Genomic DNA, 26,812 nt, shown 5'->3' on the forward strand with positions numbered 1-26,812 from the left:
CAGCGTGCGACGGTTGTTTAATTAGAGGCATTTTAAATGCGGCCAGTCGCAGTGTCGGTTTCAGCGAGTGCCGCGAAACGCTGGATTTTGTGTGAACAAAGCTGACTACGTGACCGTCGGAGGCATATCACAGAGCAGAGCCGCCGTAGCACTGTCGAATCCGCATCGACGGCAATTTCTGCGAATGCCCCTACGTACTGATCTCGTGCGGCGCTTAATTAAAAAGCGACCGTGGATGTGACGCAGGCGCTGCGAGTGCAAATGCTACCGCGGCTAAAGAACGACGCGCGACGCTCGAGACGGTGGGTGGCAGTCTTGCCACCCAGCGCGCTGGGAGCAGCCGGCCGGTCTGCCTACAGGTCCGCCTACAGATGTGTTCGGCTTAGCACTGCGGCGGATATTCGAGTGCCGCTCTCGTAAAGCGGGATTCACACGACGGAGAAACCCTCTCTTTTTGGCCCGCGGGACCCGCTCACGTGAACGGTTTTAGGCTCCGCCCCTCGGTGGGGATAGCCCGCGGTGGCTCCGCGAAAGAAAATGCCTCCGCATGTTTTCGCTCGACGGCGGTGGCCCTCGGCGGGGAATGGAACCTGTTCCTCGGCGCTGTCGTCTGCTAGTCACTCCGCGTAGCTCCGCACGTGTGGATGCGCCGCCAGGCCGGATAATCCGGTGACGTGCTGTTGACGTCACATATCCGTCCGCCTCCGTGAGAGGGTTTCTCCGTCGTGTGAATCCCGCTTAAGCGGTGCAGATGACAATTTTTAATGCAACCCGCCATCGCATCATTAACTCCTTTCTCATGTAAGCCACCATGGTCGGGACTTGGGGACAATTTCGTGCACGGTAACAAGCTATCACTCGAGCTACCTGCGCCGGCCTGGGCCACTTCGCGGCCGTGGCCGCCGCCTGCACAGCGACCGTGCGGCTAGCTCAGTGGGCTTTTCGTGCCTCCGGCGCGTTTTCGCATCCAATGGTAGTAAACAGTAATAGAAACAGAGTGCCTGGAATCGCTGTAGAACTTTGGTCGCGGCCAGCTGCTTGATGAGCTGACGAAATCACGGCGCCTTCGCCGCCAACGATCGGGTCGTTCGTTCTCGAGAGCAGAAGCTCCGCCCTCCGGCCCTCCGATTGGAGCGGCGAGCCGGGCGAGCCGGCGAAAAACGCCGGCAGTGCGGAAGCGGCAAAAACAAACTCGTGACGTGTTTGGATGTTGTTTATTTACACAATATCCTCGGGATGTCGATTGCGCGTGGTCCTCTGCTGGCTGCTCGGTTGCGTTTCGCACACTTTAAAATTGATTTTAAATATGTTCTAGGCTGTATTTGCCGCTGATATTTCGCAGATGATGTATATGTGTTCCCACCAATCTATCTCCGAAGTTATCTCGCCTTCAAAATTTTGTGTCAGTGCCCCTTTAAATCCCCCCCCCCCCCGCCACATTCTCAATATGGCTACCTCTCTATACTTTCTGGGGAGTACCCTGCTCCTGATAGAAAGGAAGCATTTTACATAGTTATCTCTGCCTTGAAATTCCGTGTCCCTACTCCTTTAAAGATCCAAGGTGGTCAAAATTAATCCGGAGCCCTCCACTACTGCGCGCCTCATCGCCTGTGAAGCGTCAACGCGTTAAACCCCACTATCAACTAATCAATTGAAATTATTATCAATTACCGCTGCAAAGGAAATCTACTCTTCTACAATGTCATGCCATACTTTGCACATTTTTTTGTGACCAGACTAACCAGACTACTAGACTACCCAAAAGCCCTGCTTTTCCAGAGGGCAGGAAAGTTAAAATTTTCTGTGTTGGTCTTCCAGCACATACACAAGAAATCTGTTTAGTTTATGTATCATTATATTTTGCAAGATGCATATTGGAGTCAAAGCAAGGGCTATATTTGTTTAAAACATTTTTATTTGTTTCACCGAGTTCAAAAAATATGTATTGTACTTTCGTAAATGTTTTCCGAATTTGTTCCAGAAGCCGCATGGGAGTGCCGCCAGGAGATCTTTACTGTCATCAACAAAACTGCCTTGACTTGTTTACCACTAGGTGATGAGCGCTTGTCAAACATGGAGGCGAACCGGTTATTTTTGTTGGTATCCGGAGGAAATTTCTCACAATTTTATCATAGCGAGTCGCCACGCTGTTGATATCAGGCTTTTTTTCCGCAAAACCAGCAATATTTATTCTGGCCTGCAAACACTGCAAACAGCACTTGCCCCTTCACGCCGCAACTGTATACAAAATTTTTTTCACAAATGTGCCCACGAGATGTACTGTGCGTGTGATGGCCACTGTGCCCAGAAGAGGGTCCGAGAGTTTCCTAAGGAAGCTTTTCTCTGAAGGCGTGTGGGACTACGTTCGCAGCAGCTCATTCCAGGTGGTCAGCATGCAGACCTGGAAGGGGGAAAAGGGCCATCTCGTGCGATGCCCCAGAGAAAGTGTCTCTGGGAAAACCAAGGGCGAATTCCTCACCAGTCCATCCCGGACTGCTCGAAGCTCCAGCGGTGACAGTTTCGAGTAGGCTCTCTGCAACACACGCAAAAGTTTGTTGCTGCAGTACAAGAAACACCGTGTGGCTCCAACCAAACCAGTTTTGCTGCAGATATGCATCGCCTACAACCGGGCCAGCCAGTGTGCCGGTCTGGGTGTGAGGGGTTTGAAATGCACACGGGAGCACCAGTCGAGAGCACCGTTTTCAATTTTTTATTCGTGTTTTTCTGGAATGACTGTCAAGGACAAATTTGCCCCTACAGAAAATGAGCCCTGCAAATTTGCTGCTTTAGGTTTAAAAATGAGGTCTTAAAATAGATTATGGTAAGGTTTTGTGGCCCACGTACTTTCACTGCACTCATGTTCGTGAAGCGGGCCTACAGGTACCACCAGGGTATAACCGGTAACACAGTAAGCAGTGATGCTGTTGATCATGTCCAGACAAAATAAAACAGAAAGGTGAAGTGCGGCCTCCATAAGTAAAAAGCGTCAACAACCCTGTGGGAAGAAGGGCTCTCCCATTGTCCTGCACTGGCTTCCCAGTTTCCTCACTCCGTCCCACTCGGTTCCACTGTGGTACAACTGCAGCCCTTTTCTTTTTTTACAAAAAATTGGACCGTGATATCTTGCCCTCCAGTTTGTTGCTTGATCCAGGAAGCTCGTTTTTCTGCTCCCAACCGTTAATCCTACCACCCATTGTTCCATGGCCCAACGTGAGTTTTCTCAGTAAGGCGCGATTTCGCTCAGTATGTTATCGCCGGTAGAACGCATTGGTTGAATAAAAGAGTGATAGAGGTAGTTGACTTTTAGGTAGTTGACTTTTCATTATTTGGGAGTGCTTGCCGAGTGCACTCCAGCCCATGCCTATTCAGCGCCAGATTTCTTTCTAGGGGTTGGGATCAGCACGGACAACCTGTCTAGCGGTCTAGCGTTCCATTACCTGTGCCGAAGAGGGCGCTTTCAGCGTGGATGTTTATGAATACAGTTATCCGCATCTATTTTCTAGCCCTACTAGCCTCCAATGGCTCAAGTATTCTGCGCTTATCTGTAATCTTGCGTTTTCCCCGGCAAGCTTCCTGAGTACCACCTCCATACATGCTGTGAACAATTTTGGCTAAATGGTATCTCCCAGTTGTATCCATTCCGGATCGAGAACTTTTCGCTTTGCTCATGAAGAATTTTCCTGCCCGTACATCCCTTGCATATGCAACCGGCCAGCTCTCCGGAATTGTCCGGGAGGCTCCCGAATTTTGACGCCACCTCCCGATTTTACGAATGCTATCTGAAATCTCCCAAAAAGTGTCCACCCCAGCTCAGAGGTTGGTTTGTTTAATCACGCGCATACATGAGTGTTTTCTACTGTGGCGGCAGTTGCGCAACTGCGGAAGAGCGCTCGCCACCATACTTGTCACTCATTGTATCCGTACCGTAGAGCACCGCTAAGCATATTCGAAGTGCCATAGTAAGATGTGCGGGACGAAGGCCAACGGGAAATGGAAGACGCAATTGTCGTTGATGGGGAAGTGAAATTTGGTAGAATGCCAAGGTGGTGCTCCAGCTACTTGCCATTCATTCCCAGCAGCAATGCTGATTGTGGAAGGATCTTTAGCACCTTAAAAGGATTGAAGGACTCTGGCACGGTTACGAAGACGAGAACCGAATTTCGGTCATGTCTTTCCAATAAGACTGTCCGCAACTTCCTTATGGTAAAGTGCCACCAAACCAGATATTCTTATGAACCCTGTCAATTTTCTGAAGCTTGCGAAGTCCTTATTACAACTCAGAAAGAATACACATATCTGCTAGAGTCCTATAATTACTTGAACCTAAATACCGTTCCTACGCGACAAACGGCTAAATCCGGTACATTAATTGACCATGTTTTAACTAATGTACCCTCACATGCCAAAGCTGACGTGTATGATGTGCCCATTTCTGATCACCTTCCTATCTCCGTGACTACCAATGATCTGATCCAACCAAAGCCACAGAAAACAGCACCTTCAACTAGAGTAGACTATGCTTTAGCACGGGACAAGCTTTTGTCATTAGACCCTAATTTAATATACAACGACGACGTGTTAACGTCGAATTATGTAACTTGATTGGCAATCTCACTAGCGTCATTGCCAACAGCAGCAAAACTATATCTACTGGGTCGTACCAGGAACGACTGTGCCCATGGATGACTGATTACATCCTCTCTACCCTAAAACAAAAAGACTACTGGTATCATAAATGGAAGAAGAATAAACACAACGGGTATTACCTACGTAATTATAAAGTGATGCGTAATAAATCAGTGGCAGTTATTAGAATACGCAAAAAAGAATATTATAGCCGTCTCATACAACAAGCAAATGGTTATACTAAAAAAATGTGGGAAATAGTTAAAGAAGTTTCTGGCAACAGGCCAAAACAGCAGGTTCTGCCCGAATTGATAGACAGAAACATTGTTGGCAGCTTTAATCAAATTTTCACGAGCGTCGGCCCCTGCCTTGGCAGCAAAATTTGACAATTCGACTGAGAACCCATTAAAGGGTTCTGCTGCTGAGCACGAGGTCGCGGGTTCGATTCCCGGCCGCGGCGGCCGCTTTTATGATGAAGGCGAAAACCAAAAACGCCCGTGTGTACGAGATTTCGGCGCACGTTAAAGATCCCCATGTGGTCAAAATTAATCCGGAGCCCTCCACTACGGCGCGCCTCATCGCCTGCGTTGAGTCAGCGCGTTAAACCCTACAATCAATCAATCAATCAATCAATCAATCAATCAATCAATCAATCAATCAATCAATCAATCAATCAATCAATCAATCAATCAATCAATCAATCAATCAATCAATCAATCAATCAATCAATCAATCAATCAATCAATCAATCAACCCCTCTCAAGGCCACCCCTTAACCAACACTTTCTATATGTATGACATTGAATCCAATGATATTGAAGCTGTTCTATTAAACATGTCTACGAATAAGGCTGCTTGACCAGACCGCATCACGGTGCGGTTGCTGAAGGAAAACATTTATATCCTGTGCCCTATCTTATGTACATTTTCAATCATTCTCTGCATGCTTCTATGTACCCATGTCTTTTAAAAAAGCTAGGGTCGCACCGATCTACAAAGACGGAGACCCCGCTGACCCATCTAGTTATCGGCCAATATCCGTGCTAAGCGTCCTTAACAATCTATATAAGAAAATTCTTGTAGCCCGAATACATAAATTTCTAGATAAATATCACATAATTTGCCCACAACAGTTCCCAGTACTCAACATCAACCGCGGTGCTGTCTTTACACAAGCAATTAACTCTGCCCTAAACAATGACAAATTGGTGGCTGTCGTGTACTTAGACTTACAAAAAGCATTCGACACCGTAGATCACTCAATTCTATTAGTCAAATTGAAGCACTACGGCTTTAGAAATACATCTTTTGACCTATTCTCAAGTTATTTTTATGACCGGTACCAAATAGTTTGCATTAACAATGTATGTTCTTCGCCGCAGCCTATACAAACTGGAGTTCCACAGGGATCCGTCCTTGGGCCCTGATTCTACTCTTAGTATATAAGCGATCCGCCATTATCCTTACATTGCTCAGACATTTTGATGTACCCTGATGACACTGCAATAATTATTACAGGTAACACTATCGAAGCAGTTGAATATAAAACAAACTGAGAGTTATCAAGAATTTCGAAATTGTTTTGTGCCAACAAACTAACAGCTAATACTAACAAAACTAAATATACAATTTTTCATTCTCGTAACAAGACCGTAAACGTTAACTCCATCAAAATAGCTATCAACAACCATTCTCTTCTTCATGCAACCTCTTACAAGTACCTTGGCGTTTATTTCGATAACCACTTAAACTGGCAAAATCATGTAGCGGAAATTTGTACTAGGTTGGCGTCCGGATGTTATGCTTTGCTGCAGGCCCGTGACTACTTCGATAAAGACATTTTACGAACATTATACTTCGCATTCATCCACTCTCACATTACATATTGCATTGAATCTTGGGGATGGACTTATAAGAGTTACCTAGAACCTATTCGGAAATTACAGAAAAGATCGCTAAAAACAATAACATACTCTAAGCCTGATCATCCGAGTAAACCACTGTTTCACGATATGGAAATTCTACATTTTGATGCATTGCGTCAAGCAAAGACAGCCAGCTGCGTAAATAACATCATACGACACAATAACCCTTTCAATGCATCCTTGTTTTACACTACTTCTCGGCCCACTAGAAATGCTGCGTCTGGTAATTTCAATCTGCTCCCCACAAACAACGCGTACGGAGAACGTCAGTTGCCGTTCATAGGAGCAAAAATATGGAACAGCTTGCCACCTGAAATAAAAAAAGCCCAAAATTTTAATACTTTCATTAAAAAAATTTGTCTAAGCTTGAATGATGCGAGCTAACTTTGCGATTTTCTTTCCTGGCACGTCGTTTTGTGGTAACAGAAATACCATACGTGCTGGATGGTTATTTGGTTTGTGCATTCTTTGATATCTGTGCTGCTGTTCTGGATTTTGAATCTTGTTGTGGCCTAGCATTGAATGTTTGTATTTGTATTGTATTTGGAAATACCGGTATTGGTATTGTTTGGCTACATAAATGTTTGTTAGCTGTCTTTGATGATATTATGTCCATTTTAGTGATTTTCCTGCATTGGTGCATCTTTTCAAACTATCGCGATTATAAATGTTATTGCTGGGCACGAATATTGCATGTTAAAAATGCTTGTACTAGTGTTTTACAACAGTCTGTGTTTTGGAGTGTTAGTTTTTTAATTTTCTGTAGCAGAAAGCCTGCATCACTGCATACTTTTTCTTTTTGGACCCAGGACTAGCCATTGGCTACGGGTCCAAACAGTCTGATGATCCTTGTATGATTTGACAAATAAAAGAAAATGAAATGAAAGTCTGCAACTGCCAGGCCCCTTCACAAGTAAAGAAGTTTGGCACTCTCCACAAGAAGCAGTTCAACTGTATTGTAATACCAATACCAGTCAATACCAATCTCGCAATTTCCGAGGACGTGTGCGCGCAGGTCCTGAATAACACCTTTTCTTCAGTGTTTACTCGATGACGCCACATCACCAGCTGTTAACGCTTCAATGCCCGAAATAGTTATTAACGAGGCTGGTATACTTTCTTTACTCAGCAAACTTAAAACCACTTCAGCATCTGATCACCTTGGATTCAATCACAAAATACTAAAAAATGTTTCTCAAGGCATCCATCGTATCTTATCACCTATTTTCACTCAATGCTTGTCATCTGGCTTAATCCCCGATGACTGGCGAATCGGTACCCATCTTTAAATAGCCATCTTTAAATCTGGCAATCGTTCATCCCCACTTAATTATAGACCTATATCGTTAACAAGCACACTTTGCAAACTTCTCGAACATGTCATTCACTCGCACATAATTAACTACCTAGACATCACTTTCAATTTTCATTTTCATTGCACATCATTTTCAAGTACCAGCACGGCATTCGAAAGAGCTACTCGTGCGACACTCAACTGGCCGGGTTCATTCACGATTTACGTTCTTCCATTGACGCTGTCATACAAACTGACGCAATTTTTCTTGATTTTTCCGAAGCCTTTTACCGGGTTCCTCATCACAAGTTGCTAATCAAATTAACACAGCTTAACATCACCCGCATGTACTCGCATGGATAAAAAATTTCCTTTCAAGAAGACTTCAGTCCACATCCGTTAATAACAGTTTCTGTTCTTTTGGGGAAGTGTACTCAGGCGTTCCTCAGGGCAGCGTGCTGGTGCTTTTTTTTTTCATTAATGATTTGCCTAACACGACTTAATCTCAGATCAGGCTTTTTGCGGACGATTGCGTAATCTATCGCAAAATTTTGTGCAAAGATGATGAACAGGCCTTCCAGGCTGACCTAGATGGTATAAGCTCTCGGTGCTCTAAATGGTTAATGTGCCTTAATAATTCTAAAACAAAGCAAATCTCCGAGCATCTCGCATTTAAGCCTCGTACTCTTTAAATAATACTCCAGTTGAACTTACTACTAATTACAAGTACATTGGTGTTTACCTCAGTTCGGACTTATCCTGGAATCATCACATTAACGTCGTACTTGCATCGGCTAACCGCTCACTATAGGTCTTTAAAGCATAACTTGAGGCATGCCCCATCGCACCTACGTAAACCCGCTTACATCACACTTATACGGCCAAAAATCGAGTATGCATCAGCCATTTGGGACTCTTACCAAGCTTACATAATCAACATCGAATCACTTCAAAACCGCGCAGTTCGCTACATCTTTTCCGACTACTTCCGTCATTCCAGTATCACAGCCTTGAAAATTCTGAAAACTGCTCCAACTGTCGCAGCGACGCACAGTTTCAAGGTTATCACTTTTTCATAAACTTTATCACCATGAAAATTCTGAAAACTGCTCGACCTGTCGCAGCGACGCACAGCTTCAAGGTTATCACTTTTAAATGCAGAGCATTTCAGTAACTCACGATGTCACCCGCGTTGGCGTCCGTAGTCCGCATCGCTCCCCGTCGGTCTGGCATTGGATTGGATTCGATTGGATTGGATTGGATTGGATTGGATTGGCTTGGATTGGATTGGATTGGCTTGGATTGGATTGGATTGGATTGAAGTGGATTGTGTTGGATTGTGTTGCGTCATAGCCGCGCCACGTTGCGTCATAGCCGCTCCACGTTGCGTCATAGCCGCGGCAGGGGGTTCACGGCACGTTTCACGTTTCACCATCGACTTCATCGACAATGTCTACGCGGGAAGAGAAGGCGGCGCGGCGGCGTGCTGCGGATGCTGAGCGCAAGCGCCGCAAGTGAGCCGCCGACGCCGAACTTCGCCAGCGAGAAGCCGCAGCCATTCGTGAACGTCGGGCGGCGATGCGGGAGGGAAAACAAGCACAAAAAGAACAGAACTCCTGCTGGCGCAGTTTCAGGCAGGGGGCGCGCGAGCACTGCGAAGGCGGGAAATTTGAAATGCGTCGGGTGGTAGCAGTGAGCGGATAACGGCGCTACAGCCCATTATGGCGAATCAGTGCTCTGCATTTCCAACAGTTTTCACGTAGAGTGGAACAGCTGTAATTTCATTTTCATAAACTTTATCACCACCCATTGCTTCATGACGATTTCTTTTCTTCACCAGCTTCCATTCTTCCTAGACACGACCAGTCTTTCAAAGTTAAGCGTTTAGCATGTCATGGTTTGAACTATTCACGGTCATTCCTTCCGCGTACGATAATTGACTGGAACACATTGCCATCACACATAGCCACCGTCACTGATGCTGTTAAATTTAATCAACTAATACTCGCAGAAGTTATGAATTGAAAACAAAACTATTGCTTTTTTATTGTATAACTTCTGACAGATTAATCTTTTTTTACAGAGATTTGTTTGTTTTTGCTTCTTCTGAGTTTCTTTTTACGCGTTATTTCGAGCTAATCTACATTTATCATTCTTGTGTTCGTGCATGCGCTGTACTTTTTATGTTCTATTTCTCCCAGTGTTCATATGTTTGTTTTTGCTGCATTGAGTGCGTCGCACTGACGCCTGCTGTGCGAGCAACGGGGACTTCTAGTCTTGCGGATCCCTGCCCCACCTACGCCTATACTGCCCTGCCCCTGTTGCTGAGGCGACATTGGAACACTTCATAGGGACATGTCCAGGGCTCCCACCAGCCTGAGCTCGGCACATGGGGCCACGGGACATCACCCAGGCGGCCCTGCCGATATTCATCGGTGGACGTACAACCTACTTTACGAGAAACTCTCGGAATTCATTTCCGAAACGGGACTCTATAGTTTCCTGTAGTGCCCGCGTCATTGTGTTTCTTTCTTTCCTGCTGCATCGTACTTCTGCCCTGTTTTGTCCATTGTTTCCTTGTTACTTATGCCCTGTGGCAAAATGACGCAATAAAAAAAAACTCCGCCGGTTTCAACGCGAGATTCAAAAACCACATAAAGTAACAGGAACGGTTCCACATTATTGTTTGATCCGGAAGCAAGTTTTATCTTGTTAAAACCCCAAGAATCAGAGGGAAGAGAATATACATCTTGTCATCTCGCGTGCAGTTGTCGCACGGCTCAGTGCCACGGTTGCCAGCATCGGCGGGACACGGCTGCTGGTAGATCTAAACATTCCAATTTCTAAAGCTCTGAGGGGCTATCAGCGCAACCGTTTCGGGTTAAGCCGTTTGAAGCGTTGCGCTTTCATTTGGGACGGAGGAAATACACTCGACAAAAATCTGTCCCTTCAAAGAATCCACGGAACCGTAGCCATAAACAGCGCCATTGCAAAACCGAGTGATGCTGCCCCCTTTCAATGCTCCTCACGACTTTCAAATTTTTACAGCCCAGCTCTTTACCGCAAGCGCCTGTATGCATGGCCCGCACAGAAAATAGTAGTCGGAAGAAAGGGCGTAAGGGGAGGTTTTATAGCACGGATCCTTTTTTTCTTGATATTTATTTCTTTGCAAAACCAAGGGGAAGCTGAGACTAAAGGCGGACGTGGCCTGTCAGAGGCCACCCGATTTACAGTGTACTTAATAACAGCGCTGTTCACAAGTTCAAACATGTAGAAATATAGCACAAAGCAAGGTCATTACTACATTTCCTGTGTATTATACAAAGCATAGGTCTAAAATTCGCAGAAGAATCACAGTGTACACACAAACGCAGTAATTCGTACGCATTAACTTTCAACAATTGCACTACTTCGTCATAATTGCGTATTAATGTATTTTAGTTTGTAATTGTTCTAATTTCAACCTTTAGGAGAACATACAGACATATACTTCAAACACTTAATTATATATCATATTGAGAGCGTTTCGCTGAAGTAACATTTCTTTGGCCTGTTTTTTAAACGTGGGTTCACTGGCGCGGAAGTTTAATTTTTATTTATTTATTATTTCAGTCGACTGGTACAGGAAAGATTGCTCACCATAGTTTGTTCTTATTTTTGGAATGTGCGGTATGGTAGCCAGAGTTATTGTTAACTTGATTGTGGGTCTTTTGCTTATAAATGGTGTGCAGAACCTTGATGTAATAGATTTGGTCCGCTCGAAGCATTGAATATTCAGATAATAAAGGATTTGTCCTCATATCTGCGTAACAGCCATGACAATCTATATATATGCGCAAAATTCCTTTTTGTAATACAATGAGCCTGTTATATAATTAGTTTTAGTTGTGGCTCCCCACACCAAAATCCCGTAGCATTGTTTCGAATAAATGAGAGCGTTGTATAAGTTTTGTTTCAACCAAATGGTATCAAATGGCCGATTCTATATTTGAGACCTATACTTTTAGAGAGTTCGGTGGACAGGTGAGCAATATGCGTATTCCACGAAAGTTGTTCTTGAAACTGAAGAACTGAACTCTTTCCTCACATCTATGCCACATGCAGCATAATTCTGATTAGTTCTTATTTTTTGTCGCTGTTTTACCTTTTTACTTTTTCACCTCTCTCATTCATGCCAACCTCTTCACACCCGTCTACCGATTAAGCAATTCATCGGGGCTTGTTGTATATTTCTGCAAATAGATGTAATTTCCTTTTGCGTTCGCTTCTTTACTATTTTGCAACTTGTAAAAATCACACAATTACTTAGGAGTGTTGAATTACCCTCTTTTCTTTCCCTGTAAATTTTCGCTTTTGTTTCTTTTTCGCTGTTCTGTTGTCGAATACCTTGTGTTGCCTACGAGGTATCTTGTTATGCTTTTTGCTACTCCTGTTTGCTGTTTCTATTAGATTTTTTGTGTTCACTAATATAGGAGGTCTCGATTCAGTCATTGACTATGGGACCTCCTTCTGTATACAAAAATTTTGTAATTTATCTCTTGCCTAATAAAATCCTTTCAAACTTCTGACTTCTTTTTCTGAAACAAAACACCTAAGAACTTCTGTTCTGTCACTCGGTTTAACTTGGTTCCGCTGAATATAATCGGGGTTTCTTTCTCGACATTTTTATTGTACGACCTAAATATCATGTAAGTTGTCTTTGTAGCGTTAAGTTGCGGTTTGTTGTCTAATAAGCAATTTGATAATTGTTCCAAGCAAACATTTACCATTGAGTGAAGTTTAATTATATTATCAGATGTGAAGAATAGGTTAGTGCCTTAGCACGAGCTTAAACTCAGCAATAGAGAGAACGCAGCCAAACGAATGAACAGACAGCGCCGAAATTCACCATCTTCACATCTCCTATTCATCATCATCACCATCAGAATCATCATCATCAGCCTGTCTATGTTCATGCACTGCAGGACAAAGGCCTCTCCCATAGATCTTCAACTATCCCGGTCCTGTGCTAACTGCGACCAATTTATCTCCGCAAACTTCTTGATCTCATTTGCCCATATAACTTTCTCCCGCCCCCTGCAACGCTTGCCTTCTCTAGGGATCCACTCTGTTGCCCTTAATGACCAACGGTTACCTTGCCTTCGCATTACATGCCCTGCCGACACCCATTTCTACTAATATGCCCTTAATACGTGTTTGTTCCCTGACCCATCCCAGTCTCTTCTTGTCCCTTAACGTTACACATGCCATCTTCTGTTCCATCGCTCGCTGAGTCGTCCCCAATTTAAGTTGAACCCTTTTAGTGAACCTCCAAGTTTCTGCCTCGTAGGTGAGTACCGGTAAGATGCAGCTTCCTCTTCAGGGACGATGGTAGGCTGCCATTCATTATCGGAGAATGCCTTGCGAATGCCCTACATCCTATTCTTATCCTTCGAATTATCTCTGCCTCATGGCGGGATCCGTGGTCACTACTTGGCCTGAGTAGATATATTGGCTTACCACTTCCAATGCCTCGCCACCTATCTCAAACCGCTGTGCTGTCCCGAGGTTAGTCATCATTACTTTTGTTTTCTGCATATTAATTTTCAGGCCCGCGATGATTCTACAATGCTTGTACAGAGCGGTAAGCATGCTTTACGATTCGTCTTCCGAGTAGGCAACGTCATCAGCAAATCCAGCGTATTCTCTATTAACCCTTACCTTCCCCTGTTCCCTAAACATCCCATTACGCGGCGGCAAAAATGAGCAGCGTCGCAAAACGTGGGAGACAGGTTGAAGCTGACCGCAAAGAGGCAAGCAAAATATCCATATCGATGGGAGCCGCGATATGAATGCGTGTCAGGCCCTTGAACATCTTTTCCTGTGATTTACGCGTTAAGATAAAACGCTACCTACTCGCCCATATGTTACAAAAAGAACACAAGGAACTTGCGGGTAGGAAATTTGCACCCACTGTTTTGCAGTCCGAAAATGTACGTGATTGGGAAGCTATTATTTCACAGAATCGTTTAGTGAGTAACTAAACGATTCTGAATACGAAGTGAGTAATACGAAACTTCTGAGAACGAAGCGAGTAACTAAAACGGGGAGTACTTACCAGCATTTCTCTTTGGTTTTCCATTACGCAGTCCATGTACTGCAAAGAAAAAAAAAGCAGCACAAGGCATTAATTACTGTACATCCAAGCAGCCTTGGTGCTTGTGCCTCGACGGAAGCAAAAAAGGGGGCATATGAACGCTCATAAGCTAAAAGCCATTCGGCGCATGTCCACTTTAATTTCACTATCATTCAGCTCGTGCTCAAGCATTATTGGGGGCACGCGCCGCCTGTCCCATTATCAGCGTACGGTACCAAGCGAACACTTGAAACACGCGGAAAAGACTGACGATTCTCCAGTGTTCATGTACTGCTGAAAACTGGAGGTTTTATACACTCAATTGCGCAGCTGCCAAAACGGGTCCCCCAGCAGCTCGGTCAAGCTGAACCTTGAAACAGCTTTCGAAACCTCCCTCCGGCATCGTGTACTCTGTATGTGATGGAGAAGTAAATTTTAACTGCGAAACGGGTGAGGACGAGATAGGGCACGAACGAGCGCAGTTTCACGACTAAATATTTTATTTAAAAGAAAGAAATAACAGTACATGCATACGTGCTGTGCAGGTGTTTCACGTGCACGTAAGTTAACAGGAAGCACTGAAATGCTGATGAAAAGGAGGGAACGACGAGGACGCCCATGTTTGAACCAGGGTGTCGAACCGGAACCCAACCGAATCGAAAACCAGAACAGAACCCATATTTTTGCCGGAACTGAAACCGAACCCGGACGGCTATTTTTTGATCCCGATGAACCCTAACCATAACTGAACCGAAAAAAGAAATAACGGTACCGGTTCACGACGAAATTTCGGTTCGACCATCCGCTGCTGAAACGCGCGGTCAATTTAATTCGGTGCTTTTCTATTTCGCGCCATTAATTTCGTAACTCACCCTTCAGATCAGTCAACACCATCACCGCACTATTCGCTGCTACAAAATGAGGAGAGGTAGGCGCACTGATGTTGCTACTTGCAGCTGTATTGTAGTGCTTGAGTGCAAGGCTGAGCAAACGAGATGTGGCCTCCTCGGCAGCCTGCATCCCCTCTTGCGCTGTTTGCGACTTTGCGCGGCGGCTGTGCAAGCTTGGCACTGCGCCGCCACGGTGAAGGCCAACACCCGAACTGACGTGCACACTTGTTGCATAATTATCTTTTAAATGGTCGCATACCCGGAAAGTGTGGCCACCAAGAACTGCTCGGTGGCTCAGCTGTTGGCTGCTGACCACAAGGATGCGGGTTCGAGCACCCCACCCAGGTGCCGGGAATTCCCCGATGTAGACGAAAAACAAAAACTTGCGTGTGTCGAGATTTCGACACACGTAGAGATCCCCAGGCATAGTATAATTGTTTTGCCGGCCTGCAGTATCAGTGTGTCTCATAGCTTCGGGGCATCCAAACACATCAGTATTTTAGATGCGACTGCTTCTCATTCACTCGCCTTGTCCCTCCATACGGCGTTGTTGTTGTCCGTCCACACCCCTCCCCCATTCTCCTCGCCGCGCCAGCTGCGCTCTCCGCCGCTCACCCCCTCTCCTCCGATAGCGAACACTCTCTCGTGAGGGTCATTGGATTGGCTCGGATTGGATTGGATTAAAGTGGATTGTGTTGCGTCATAGCCGCGCCATGTTGCGTCATAGCCGCGGCAGGGGGTTCACGGATCAACAACGGAACCCCCTATGCGTCGCATCTGCACAGGGGTTCCCGCGAGGGGAGGTGGGATTAATTTTTTGGGAAGTGGGTTTCTCCGGAGAAACAAAAACCACGTGGTTTTGAATTTGGGGGAGCAAACTGATTTTTGTCAAACTCTCATTACACAAGTGAACACCGAAGCAGTCTTGTTCCGAAACTCTGGCATACTCGTCCGCATTGTGCGGTGAACCTCAGGTGGTCCAGACGCTTGTGCAGCATTCTATGCAAGTAAAAAAACGCTTGCTTCGATATATAACAGTTTTGTTTGGACCGGATCAGGTAAAGCGCCCAAGAGCCCTCTGCCACGTGTGGAAACGTACCGGCTGGAAGAGTTCTCTCTGGGTGCAGAAAACTTCTCTGGCTTTGTCCTTGTCAGCATGAGATCCGGCGACTTGCTTCAGGCACGCGCTGTTGCGGTCCTCGCTCAGGGTGGCCACCTAGTTTGGAGGAAACAGAGACTTCTTACGTGCGCCTTTGCGAAAACATTACGTTTTCCTTCAAGCTGTTCGATTCCTCATATCTCCCGTATTTACTCGCGTAATGATGGCACAGTTTTTACAAAAAATTGATGCAAATTTAGGGGTGCGTTAATTACGCCGGGCAAAATTTTTCGCGAAAAAATTTTGAGCACAGAAAAGGCAAGCAAGCTGCGGGTCAAGATTTTTACCATAGGTCTCATGAACATAATATAAATAATAAATAAAATCATAAAATTAGTTCCCTTCCACTCTGTGAAGAAGGATGACCTGCAAAGCTGCACGCAGTTTACGGACTGCACGAAACAAAACATGCTTGTTGTATTTGCGATAGAGCATACTTTCTAGCCAATCAGCTTAATGAACATCTGAAGGGTACCAGCTTTGTTCCTGCAGGCAAACATGGAGCTCCGTGTGTTTCTCCCGCGTCATAAGCATCTTGCTGTTTGTGTAACGCACAAACTAAACCACTCTACCACTAAGGACTCCGGACAGGTCCCGTTTGGCCGTTTAACGACCGCGTTTAAACCTTGCACCAGCACAACGATCATGTCCTCCATCAGTACGGGCATGAAAACCATAGCTGCTCGTGTACGCCCATCCTCCTTGCGCCAACGATTCTCCAATACAAACATGCACACGCATAAACCGGCGACCGCTCATGTGCGCGTGCTTAGAAGTAACAGACGCGGTCGAAAATATACCCTGAAATCTCTCTGAAGAAGCGATATTGGATTGTAGAGCGCATGCCACGGAGGCGTTGAAACAGAGACGACCAGACCACGTAGCAAGCCGGTTTATTCCGAACGCCGTGGGGTCTCTATCTACTGATGCCAGGGGCGCGCGAGCCCTCCGGCGGGTGAGCGCGTCCGTGGGCCTGCATGCGTCACGCTGCTGCCGCTGGCACTGTGGCTTGCCGCTACAGGGCTCCCCCCCAACAGAGGAGCTGGTGTGACGCTCTGATCGCCCCAACGTACATGATGGTCACGGTGGTGTGCAGCCACAGTGGGAGGTCTCGTAGGGTTGATGTCGGCGGCGGTGACGTATGCCGGCTTCAGGCGCTCTAGGGCTATGTTGTCGTGAGAGCCATTGATGTCGATGACATATGTTGACGAGTGTCGTTATACTACAGGGAAAGGGCCAACGTAGTGTGGTTGCAATGGGCGGCGCACGGGTCCGTACCGCACAAACACATGTGTTGCCTGTTGAAGGTCCGGAAGCACATAAGGTCCTCTGGGTTTTCGTTCCCATGTAGGCTGCGGTCGAAGGTCAGCGAGGATCAATCTCAGCGATTTCACGTAGTCCGCGGCGGAAGATGCTTGAGACGGTACCTCGAACAGGTCGGCTGGTAGTCGAAGCTGGGTTCCAAAAACGAGTTCAGCCGAAGAACACGTCAGGTCAGTTTTGAAGGCGGTGCGTATGCCCAGAAGTGTGAGGGGCAAGCGCTGGACCCACTGTGTTGGGCAGTTGTGTGCTGTGAGCGCGACCTTAAGTTGGCGGTGAAAGCGTTCGACGAGTCCATTTGTTTGTGGCCGGTACGCTGCCGTGCGCAAACGAGTCGTGCCGAGGAGGTGAAGGAGCTCGGCGAACAAAGCAGACTCGAACTGCCGTCCGCGGTCGGTGACGATGGATGATGGGCATCCGAAGCGCGCTACCCACGTCGACACGAATGCTGACGCTACCGTGGGTGCGGAGATGTCGGGTAGCGGTGTGGCTTCAGGCCCGCGTGTGAATCGGTCCACACAAGTCAGTAGGTAGCGGTAGCCTTGCCAAGGGGGCAAGGGACCGACGAGGTCAATGTGCACGACGGCGAAGCGCTCATCAGGTTGTAGGAACGTCTTTGCCGGCGGAACTGGATACCGGTGAACCTTTGCGCGTTGGCATGGTGCACACGCGCGGACCCAGTCGCGAACATCAGCGTTCATTCGAAGCCAGACAAAACGAGCCGCGATGAGTTTCTGCGTGGCTCGAATCCCAGGATGGGCCATGTTGTGCAGGGCATCGAAAAGCTCGCGACGGCAGGCTTTGGGTACGAATGGTCGTGGCTTTCCGGTCGACAAGTCGCAAACGATCTGCTGTCCGGCTGATGGCGTACGTCAAGGGTTTGTGGTCAGTGAAGATGGTGAACTGACGACCCTCAAGAAGATGTCGGAAGTGACGCACAGCCAGATACATTGCCAAAAGTTCACGCCCGAAGACACTGTACCGGGTCTGCGGTGGGGTTAGACGTTTTGAGAAGAAGGCCAAGGGCTGCCACGCGCCATTTACGTGCTGTTGGAGGACAGCTCCCACAGCAGAACTCGAGGCGTCCGTCATCAGCGCGAGTGGACGTCCTGGATTTGGGTGAGCCAGGAGAGCGGCGTTTGCCAGCGCACGTTTGATGGCATGAAAGGCTGCCTCAGCACTGGCGTTCCAGTCCAATTCAGTGGTAGAACGCTTCCCGGAAAGCAGGCGGTCGAGAGGCTCAAGCAGAGTGGCGCAGTTCCTGATAAAGCGACGGTAGAAGTTTACCAGACCCAAGAACTGGCGAAGCTTGGTGACCGACGTTGGAGTTGGGAAGTCAAGAATGGCCTGGACCTTGTTGGAGAGGGGCCGAATGCCTGTCGCATCCATTCGATGTCCCAGAAAGTCGAGGGCGGGAACACCGAACTCGCTCTTCGTTGCGTTGATGACAACGCCATGGGCAGCTAAGCGTTCGAGGAGAATGCGGAGATGGTGAAGATGCTCCTCTAGGGACGTACTTGCTACCAGCAGATCGTCCACGTAAGCATAGACGAAGGGCAGTCCGCGCGTCACTGTATCGAAACGTTTGGGCAGCGTTCCTGAGGCCGAACGGCATTCGGAGGAACTCGAAAAGGCCGAAAGGTGTGCTGATGGCCGTCTTGTATATGTCCTCCTCAGCGACGGGAATCTGGTGGTACGCCCGTACAAGGTCGATTTTTGAAAATATGGTGGCACCGTGCAGACTGGCGGTGAAATCTTGTATGTTGGGAAGCGGGTACCGATCTGGGATGGTGGAGAGGTTCAAGAATCGGTAGTCGCCACAAGGTCGCCAGTCACCGATCTTCTTGGGCACCATGTGCAAGGGTGGTGCGTCGCGGCTGGAAGAAGGTCGGACGATGCCAAGTTCCAGCATGTGCTCGAACTCTGCACGGGCGATCTTGAGTCTGTCGGGAGCGAGACGTCGCGGACGAAAGAAAACGGGCGGTCCGGTAGTGGTGATATGATGACGGACGTCATGAGTCACGGGCTGAGTCCAGTCGGGTGGTGACGTGACGGTGGGGAACTCCTTTAGCAGGGCGGCAAACGGTTCTTCAGCAACTGTAGCGCAGGAAGGCGCTACGTCAGCAGCTGCTGTCGCTACGACGCCTTGAACTGAGAGGAGGGTCGTGGAGTCGAGAAGTCGCCGTCGCTTGACGTCGACTAGGAGGCCATGTTTGGTAAGAAAGTCAGCACCAAGGATGGCAGAGCGAACGTCCGCGACCGCAGAAATCCACCGAAAAGTTCTGCGAAGACCCAGGTTCAAAGTCAGGGATCGCTGCGCGAACACGGGAATGCGCGTGCCGTTCACTGCCTGGAGGTAGAAGACTGCGCTGGAGTTGCGGTCGTGGCGTGAAGCTGGCAAGACGCTGACTTGCGCTCCCGTGTCGACGAGAAACTTTTGTCCGGTGGTACGATCGACGATGTGAAACAGGCGACATTCTTCAATGGGGCCAGAACCGCTTGTCGCCGCTATAGCGGTCTGCCGGGTCCGTTTCCCGTCCATGAGCATGGCAAGAGGCAGTGGCGAGCGTCTGCGCCGAAACGGCGGTGGTAGACGCATACACCGGGGGCTGATGTAGGGCTGCGTCCACGAACGGCATCACGGCGTCGGGAAGATGAGCGGTCGCGTCGGCGTGACGGGCGAGCAGAATGTGTTGTGCTGTTTCGCCTCGTTGCCGCGACAACGAGTTGCTCCAGTCGTTCGCACAGGTGATCGACACTGGCACGCGACGCAGACGCACCTTCGTCGGCAGGAGTTGACTTCGTGCGAGGGGCGGGTGATGCTGGCGTCGCGGTCACAGCAGCAATAGGTGAAGCTGTGCTGGCTATTTCCATTACCTTGTCGGCCAGGGACGCGAGCGAAGGCAGATCCATGGATGACGATGTTGCGAGGGCCATTTGCACGTTCGCAGGCAGGCGCTGCAGAAAGAGCTCGCGCAGCAATGCGCCGTCCATGGCTTGGGCACGTGAGCCGAGGAGTTGGGTCATGCGCCGCAGGAGTTGGCTCGGTCTGCGGTCGCCAAGCTCTTCGGTGTAAAGTAGCTGCTGTAGGCACGTGCGCTCAGATGGTGATGTGCGTTCGAGTAGCGCTGCTTTGAGCTTGTCGTAGGCCGTTGCAGGTGGGTTGCGTACAGGCGCGTAGCCAGGATTTTTGTTCGGGGGGGCTAAGATTGTTCTCGTCCCCCCCCCCCCCCCCCGAACAAAAAAAGTGCGGTAGTTTGCAAGCACCCTTAAAGGCTATGAAGATAAAATACATGTTTGGTTCATTCAAAAGTCTGCCTTGTCCCGATATCAATGATACCAGTTTTATCGCAATCTTCAAAGGAATAATCAAAATATTAAATTAAACGTTTGAAGCAATGGCGAATCCCCGCCCACGTTCCGGCGGCGATTTCACTATGACAGTTCAGGATCTTGTTGGTACGATTGGCGCCCAACGACTTAAGTCACCGCCAAGGAACATGATTGCGCGATTGTAGACGGGCCTCCATTGATCTTATCATTTGAATTCTAACGTGCAGTTAACACACTCATAACTACGCGTTAGTGCTAGCCTATATATATACCACTCCTGCCGATATCACTTCACTGCAGCGCTAAATTTTAAAAATTTTGACATTTGTTGCATTGCTTCGGTTTAAAAAACGCCTGTGATTGGAATGGAGCTGTGCGAGTTACCAAAGGCTAGTTGCTATTCAATTGAACAAGGTTGTATTTTGTCTTTAAAAGGCTCTTTAAGGTTCTCTCATGATATTGGTGTTGATTATGATTGTATTTGTGCCAGCTGAAGTTGTAAACTGGGCGGAAATCCGCAGACCACGTGGTACAAATCTCTGCCCGTGATACGGGACGTACATTGCACGCACAGGAACCTTGTGCAGGCATTGCATTAAACGGCCATAGTTTCATGCAATTACTTGCTTTATCTCAACGTGTGGAGTATGATAGGTGTGACAACCACAATAAAATGACGTAGGCCGTAAGAATTAGATTTTTTTTATTTAGTTGTCCTTGTCCAAAATGCAAAATAAAATGTTTTGCGTACGCCTGCACAGTAGCGGCCAGTGCCAGATCAATGGAGCTCATTCTGTGCAGTATACATCGATTCTATGCACTTGCGTTATCTGTAGCGCAGATCTTATCTTTAGAAAATGAGAGGCTATGAATTATACATACAAGAAGCGTTATATCTCTAGCAATAATTTTAACAAATATCAACCCTAAACACACAGACATCATGCGCAATAACAGCGCTGTTAAGCACGAAAATTACATGAACATGGCAAGATTAGTCCACACCAAAGCGTAATAATTCAGCCATTGGTATTTGTAAAGTCATGCCAGTTTAAATTTGCGCTTCTGTTTTGAGTCTCAACACAGTCCATTTCGTAGCTTCTATCAGGTCTCCGGGCGGACATGAGAAGCCTGTGCTTTGTAACATAATGGATCTGGTTTACATTTCGGCACAGCCTAAATGTAGAGTCTGCTGTAATGAGCTTGGTGTTCTCAAATAGTTGCATTATTACCTGTCAAGTTTTCAATGCTTCGTGCATAAATGCCCTATAGTCTGCCTGAAGGCGTGTACTATCCAGTAACTTTTCTGGAGCAGCCACCCCATTTAGCTACCACTCCTAGATGAGGTAGAGCAAGTCACTGCAAAGTTCACCATTCGATGCTGTATCGAACTTTATATTTAGCAAGAAAAAATAGTAACGCAAAGACGAGGATGCCTGACCGTACTCTTGCGGTTAGGCATGTTCTGTGCAATCTGAGCAAAATATTGCTGTTTTGAATTTTGTCGTGAGATCTGAGGAAAGAGTTATAATGCGGTCCTACCATTTTGGTTTCAAACTTTAATGAAAGGACATACTTTTTTAGCTGACGCGTGCACTGCCATTTTTCAGCCGAGTACACACTGCCGGTTTTAAAGCTAAACGATAAAAAAATATCAGTGCATAAGCATGGGTGGCTCTGGAGTGTATGGGGCGCACATGAGTTTTGTAGTTTTTGTTAGAGACGCGGGAAATGGCAATTATGTTGGGAATCTCCTTGGCCCACCAGAAAACGGAGGATTGGGCAGCTGTGCAGAGCCAGCATGACCTTCGGGCGTGGTGCGATGCGCGAAACAAGTCAGCATTTTGTTTTCCGGAGTGCACCAAGAAACCATGCGCATTGGCATGGCCCCGTATACAGAAAGACCAAAGACTACCATGCTTCAGCATGAAGCGGACAGTAATGACATAGTTAAACTTGGTTGACAGCGAGCGTGATGTTGAAACTGAAGCATGGTTTCAGGCTATACGACAGGATAGATTGGCTAAAAGTTGCAAAGTTGTTTACCGTGATAATTCCTCGGTCATTTCGGTTACTTAGGAAATGCTGACGATTGCTCAAAATGTCCTTCATGCAACATTTTAGAATGTATAAGTAGCAGTTGTGGATTCAGGAATAAAGACAACAGAGCGCACCCGTATGTGTGTGTGCGGGGGGGGGGGGGGGGGGGTGAGCGGAGGAGGAGGGCGGAGGTGTGCTGGTGCTCTTGAGGGGGCCTGCTGTCTGTAGCCCGTTTATTTAATTAGGAAATTATGTTGTCTTGCACGACCGATTGAGCCTTGAAAGAACGATACTCCTGCGTCCACAGAACTTCAAAGAAGGCCAGGAAGAGTTAAAGGAAAATTCTACCAGAAAGGCACGTTCGTTTCTTCGCCACCAGTACGAAGGTCCTTCACTTGCGCTGTGCACGTACGCTGCTATGGGTTTAAAATTGGGTGTAGCAGTCGATGCACGCGTAGATAATAAACGCGGTAACAAAAGTCCCGATAACGCGCACACAATGCAACAGCGGCTACATCACATGGAGTTTCGTTCCAGTAAAAGCAAACTATTAAAACTGAAGCCAGAACAAATATATTTTTCACTCTTCATGTACTGATACTCACGCTGTCCCGATACACTCTGAGTAACCCTCTCCAACTTCCAGCATAATAAAATATTTAGGCGTTACAGGAGTTGAATTTACGTTTTCCCTCATTAAAAATCACCTATCCGCTCCACCTCGCCGACCAGGTCATGCTGACGGAGAGGGCTGAACGTGCGAAGACAGCGTTTGGACTTCTGGACTGAGAAGCCACTCCCACGCATAAATACGCTAAATAAAAGTTGCTCTCTCTCTATCCGCTCCACCGTGGGCGCCTTTAACAACCAATTCAAACGCAAATACTGCATTCGGAATAAAACGAAATACACAATTTTAGCTCGCAGACGCAAGGTACTGGGGCATCGTATAAATATAAAGAAATTATTATTTAAATATCAGAGAATGCATAACTGATCTGCACAGCACAACTTAACGTACAATGCAACCTCCATCGTCAAAAGACATCAGTGATCATGGAAGGATTAATCACTGGAAGGAAATGACTTACAATTCGAGGCCTCTTTTGGGTGTTGGCACTTGGAACATGAGCTTCTCAAAACCAGGGGCGCTTCTATCCTCGCGACATATTGCCGTTGTGTTTCAGGCCCTTAATATACACTGCTCTGGGCAGCCGCCGTCCAGAGAAAAAGCGGCCGTGGACGCAATGGAGGGGCTTTAGTTGTGATCGAGGTAGAATATGGCCACCTGATCGTTGTTACTCTCGCGACGTCGTCTGCCTGTGGCAGGGCTGGTGACCGCGGTGCCTTCACATTTAGGATAAAGTCTGGGACTGGCTCGGGGAGCTGCAGCGCGCCTTTTTTGTCGAACCGCTGTTCTCCAGTTTCCTAGGTTAGGGGAGAATACCGCCGAACAAAGCTGCCTAATCGCAGGGGTGAAATTGATTGTCGCAACATCGCCGTCGGAAGGGGACACTCAGTGCGCGCAGTCTGAGCCCACTCCAACAAAACCCTCCCTGGCTCGACAGAAACGTGAAAAAGGAAGAATGAAGGGCTGACGCGAGGAAGAGGGGCGTACCTTGCTGTGTGTCTCATTCGCAAAGGCCCTTTGCCCGCGCACGACATTCATCCAGCTAAACTGCATGTTTCATCCATTACGTAGCCCCATCGCATTCTTCAGTTACCTTGCACGAGTCTTGAATGTGCACGTGCCCACGGCCGCTTGATCTCCCCTTTTTTTTCTAGGAGATGGAGCGGCCGTGGTCAGCCACCGCCGCGTGCACGTTGTTCTGCTTAACATACAAAGATCGTCTGTTCCCTTACGGGCCTTCATCGTACCAGTCTTCAACCATCAATGACCGGCGGTCCCTCTTTTTTTTTCCCGCGAGTTAGTGCGGACCACTCCTTGCTTCCCCGGCCGAGTCAATCTCCTCTGCTGAGAAGTACACAGCCGGCCTATTATTCTCTGTGTTGCCACATGTCTCGCACAAAGGGACACAACGCATGCCTGTGTCGTCCCGTGCGCTGAGCTTACCTGAAGGCGCCGTGGCTTTCAGGGCTGCCCCCCTCCGCAATCATCCCTCAGCGGTTCGCACCCTTCAGGGGCTTCATTTTGTCACGGCCGGACACGACTCCCTTTCCGCAGCGCGGAAAAAGAGTCGAGTCCGGCCGTGGTTTTGTGTAAACACCCTTGTGTAGGGAAGACATTGAGTCGTGAATGCTTCTACTAGTGGCACTTTCAAAGGATATGCAGCTTTGTTCGCAGGCGACGTACCAGGCATATATAGGCAGACCGGCGACGGCCGGAAAAATTTCGGGGGGGGCTGAAGCCCGATCAGCCCCCCCTGGCTACGCCACTGGTTGCGTATGAAGGAGGCAAGAATGTCCGCAACCTCTTCCGCAGCAGTCGCTGGTAGAGCTCTCACGACGTAGTGGAACTTGCGTTCTTGGGAGGTGATGCCAGACAGCGCGAACTGTGACTCGGCCTGGAGGAACCAGATGGTCGGGTTGTGTTCCTATACGGCGGCAAGTGGATAGCCAGGGTGGCGATCTCGTTGCCGGCTGCTTGCGGTGCTCGCTGGTTGTGGTCGTTGCTGAACATGGTTCTACAACTTCGCTGGGAGGAATATCACGTCCGGGTCACCAACTGTAGAGCGCATGCCAAGGAGGCGTTGAAACAGAGACGACCAGACCACGTAGCAAGCCGGTTTATTCCTAACGCCGTGGGGTCTCTATCTACTGATGCCAGGGGCGCGCGAGCCCTCCGGCGGGTGAGCGCGCCCGTGGGCCTGCGTCACGCTGCTGTCGCTGGCACTGTGGCTTGCCGCTACAGGCTCACGCCGGCGTTCCAAGGGGGCAAGTTGCTGTTCATCGGGGAGGGATTCGCCGCTACTCCACGAGCTGAACTTCAGGCCGCAATGGCGGCGCCATCAGCTTTCCTTTGTTTTTGCGCCCGTTCGAGTTTCAATTCAACGAGTTTCAACAAGTTTCAACGCTTCAATTCTTGTCCTTCTTCCTCCAAACGAACGGCACGCATCCGTCCCATAACAATTTAAAACGTAGAAGCCCTTGAGCTCTATTCTCTTGAACAAATACGTGGCTGCCCGTTTCCCTTCCCCCTAGTAGGTATCTTACTGCCTGCGTAAGTAAGATGTCTGTGTAACATATCAACCCACACCCGAAACACTCGATTAAAAAAGACATCCGACTAAGCGCATTGAGCGTTGTAACGAGCACAACCGGCATTTCATCGGTAGCGGCATGATGCTAGCTACTCGTTGCGGATCTGGTAGCGTGACCGGTGATGGCGTTCGTTGATCCGGAGTTGGAGCAAACATTGGGGCCGAGTAGGGCGAAGAAAGAAACTTTATATACAGATATTTAAGGCGATAGTCTTTCTTGGGCTACTTAAACCCAGAAATTTTGGTATGTCTGTATGTCTGTCTGTTGAAGACGATAGTCTTTCTTGGGCTACTTAAACCCAAAAATTTTGGTCTGCCTGTATGCTGTCTGTCTGTCTGTCTGTCTGTCTGTGACTCGATTCAGCCACCAGGGCAAAGTAAAACAACGCCTGGGCAATAATATAGTCACAGCTAAATCTACCCGTCTAAGTCCGCTGTAATGTTCATACTCGTCAACATTATTGAAGAAGAACAAGACATTACGCAAATATAAGACAACAGATTAATACAGAAGTGATATTTCCAGTGTTCCTTTATAAAAAATCATACATTAAATACTTCATCAACTCCAGAAAAAAATTCACTCCGCCGTCACCTGCTGTCGCCCGCGCCACTATTGGTCGCGAGGCCCACCACTGGAGAGGCTGGCGCTGCGATCGTTTTGACGTCACTTGTAGGATCACCGTTCCTACCTTGCTGCACAGTTGGCTTGCAGCGCGTGACACTTAGCTTAGGACGCGCGTTCTAAAAGTATTTTCGTGTTAATTTCCGTCGTTTGAAGTTAATTCTCAGTGCGTCAAGCGCTGTTTGACGTCATGGGGATTTTATAACCGTATCAACTGTGGTACATTCTCCGCAAACAACTTGAGCGAGGTGGCGTACGTGTACG

General features: G+C 47.8%; 1 protein-coding gene across 1 annotated transcript in view; it reads right to left on the reverse strand.

Moving 5' to 3' along the window:
• Window positions 1-1,888: 1,888 nt before the first annotated feature.
• The window catches only part of LOC144173719 (uncharacterized), a 37,026-nt gene continuing 12,102 nt past the window's right edge, over window positions 1,889-26,812 (reverse strand). The window contains exons 2-5 of the mRNA XM_077702022.1: window positions 15,950-16,066; window positions 13,943-13,981; window positions 2,480-2,533; window positions 1,889-2,401 (exon numbers count right to left, since the gene is read on the reverse strand). Of these exons, the coding sequence (XP_077558148.1) occupies window positions 2,360-2,401; window positions 2,480-2,533; window positions 13,943-13,981; window positions 15,950-16,066 (252 nt within the window). The 3' untranslated portion in view covers window positions 1,889-2,359. The remainder of the gene's footprint in view (window positions 2,402-2,479; window positions 2,534-13,942; window positions 13,982-15,949; window positions 16,067-26,812) is intronic.

Source organism: Haemaphysalis longicornis, unplaced genomic scaffold (genome assembly GCF_048455015.1).
Source record: "Haemaphysalis longicornis isolate Haplotype H1 unplaced genomic scaffold, Haemaphysalis longicornis Haplotype H1 scaffold_3, whole genome shotgun sequence".
Classification (NCBI taxonomy): domain Eukaryota; kingdom Metazoa; phylum Arthropoda; class Arachnida; order Ixodida; family Ixodidae; genus Haemaphysalis; species Haemaphysalis longicornis.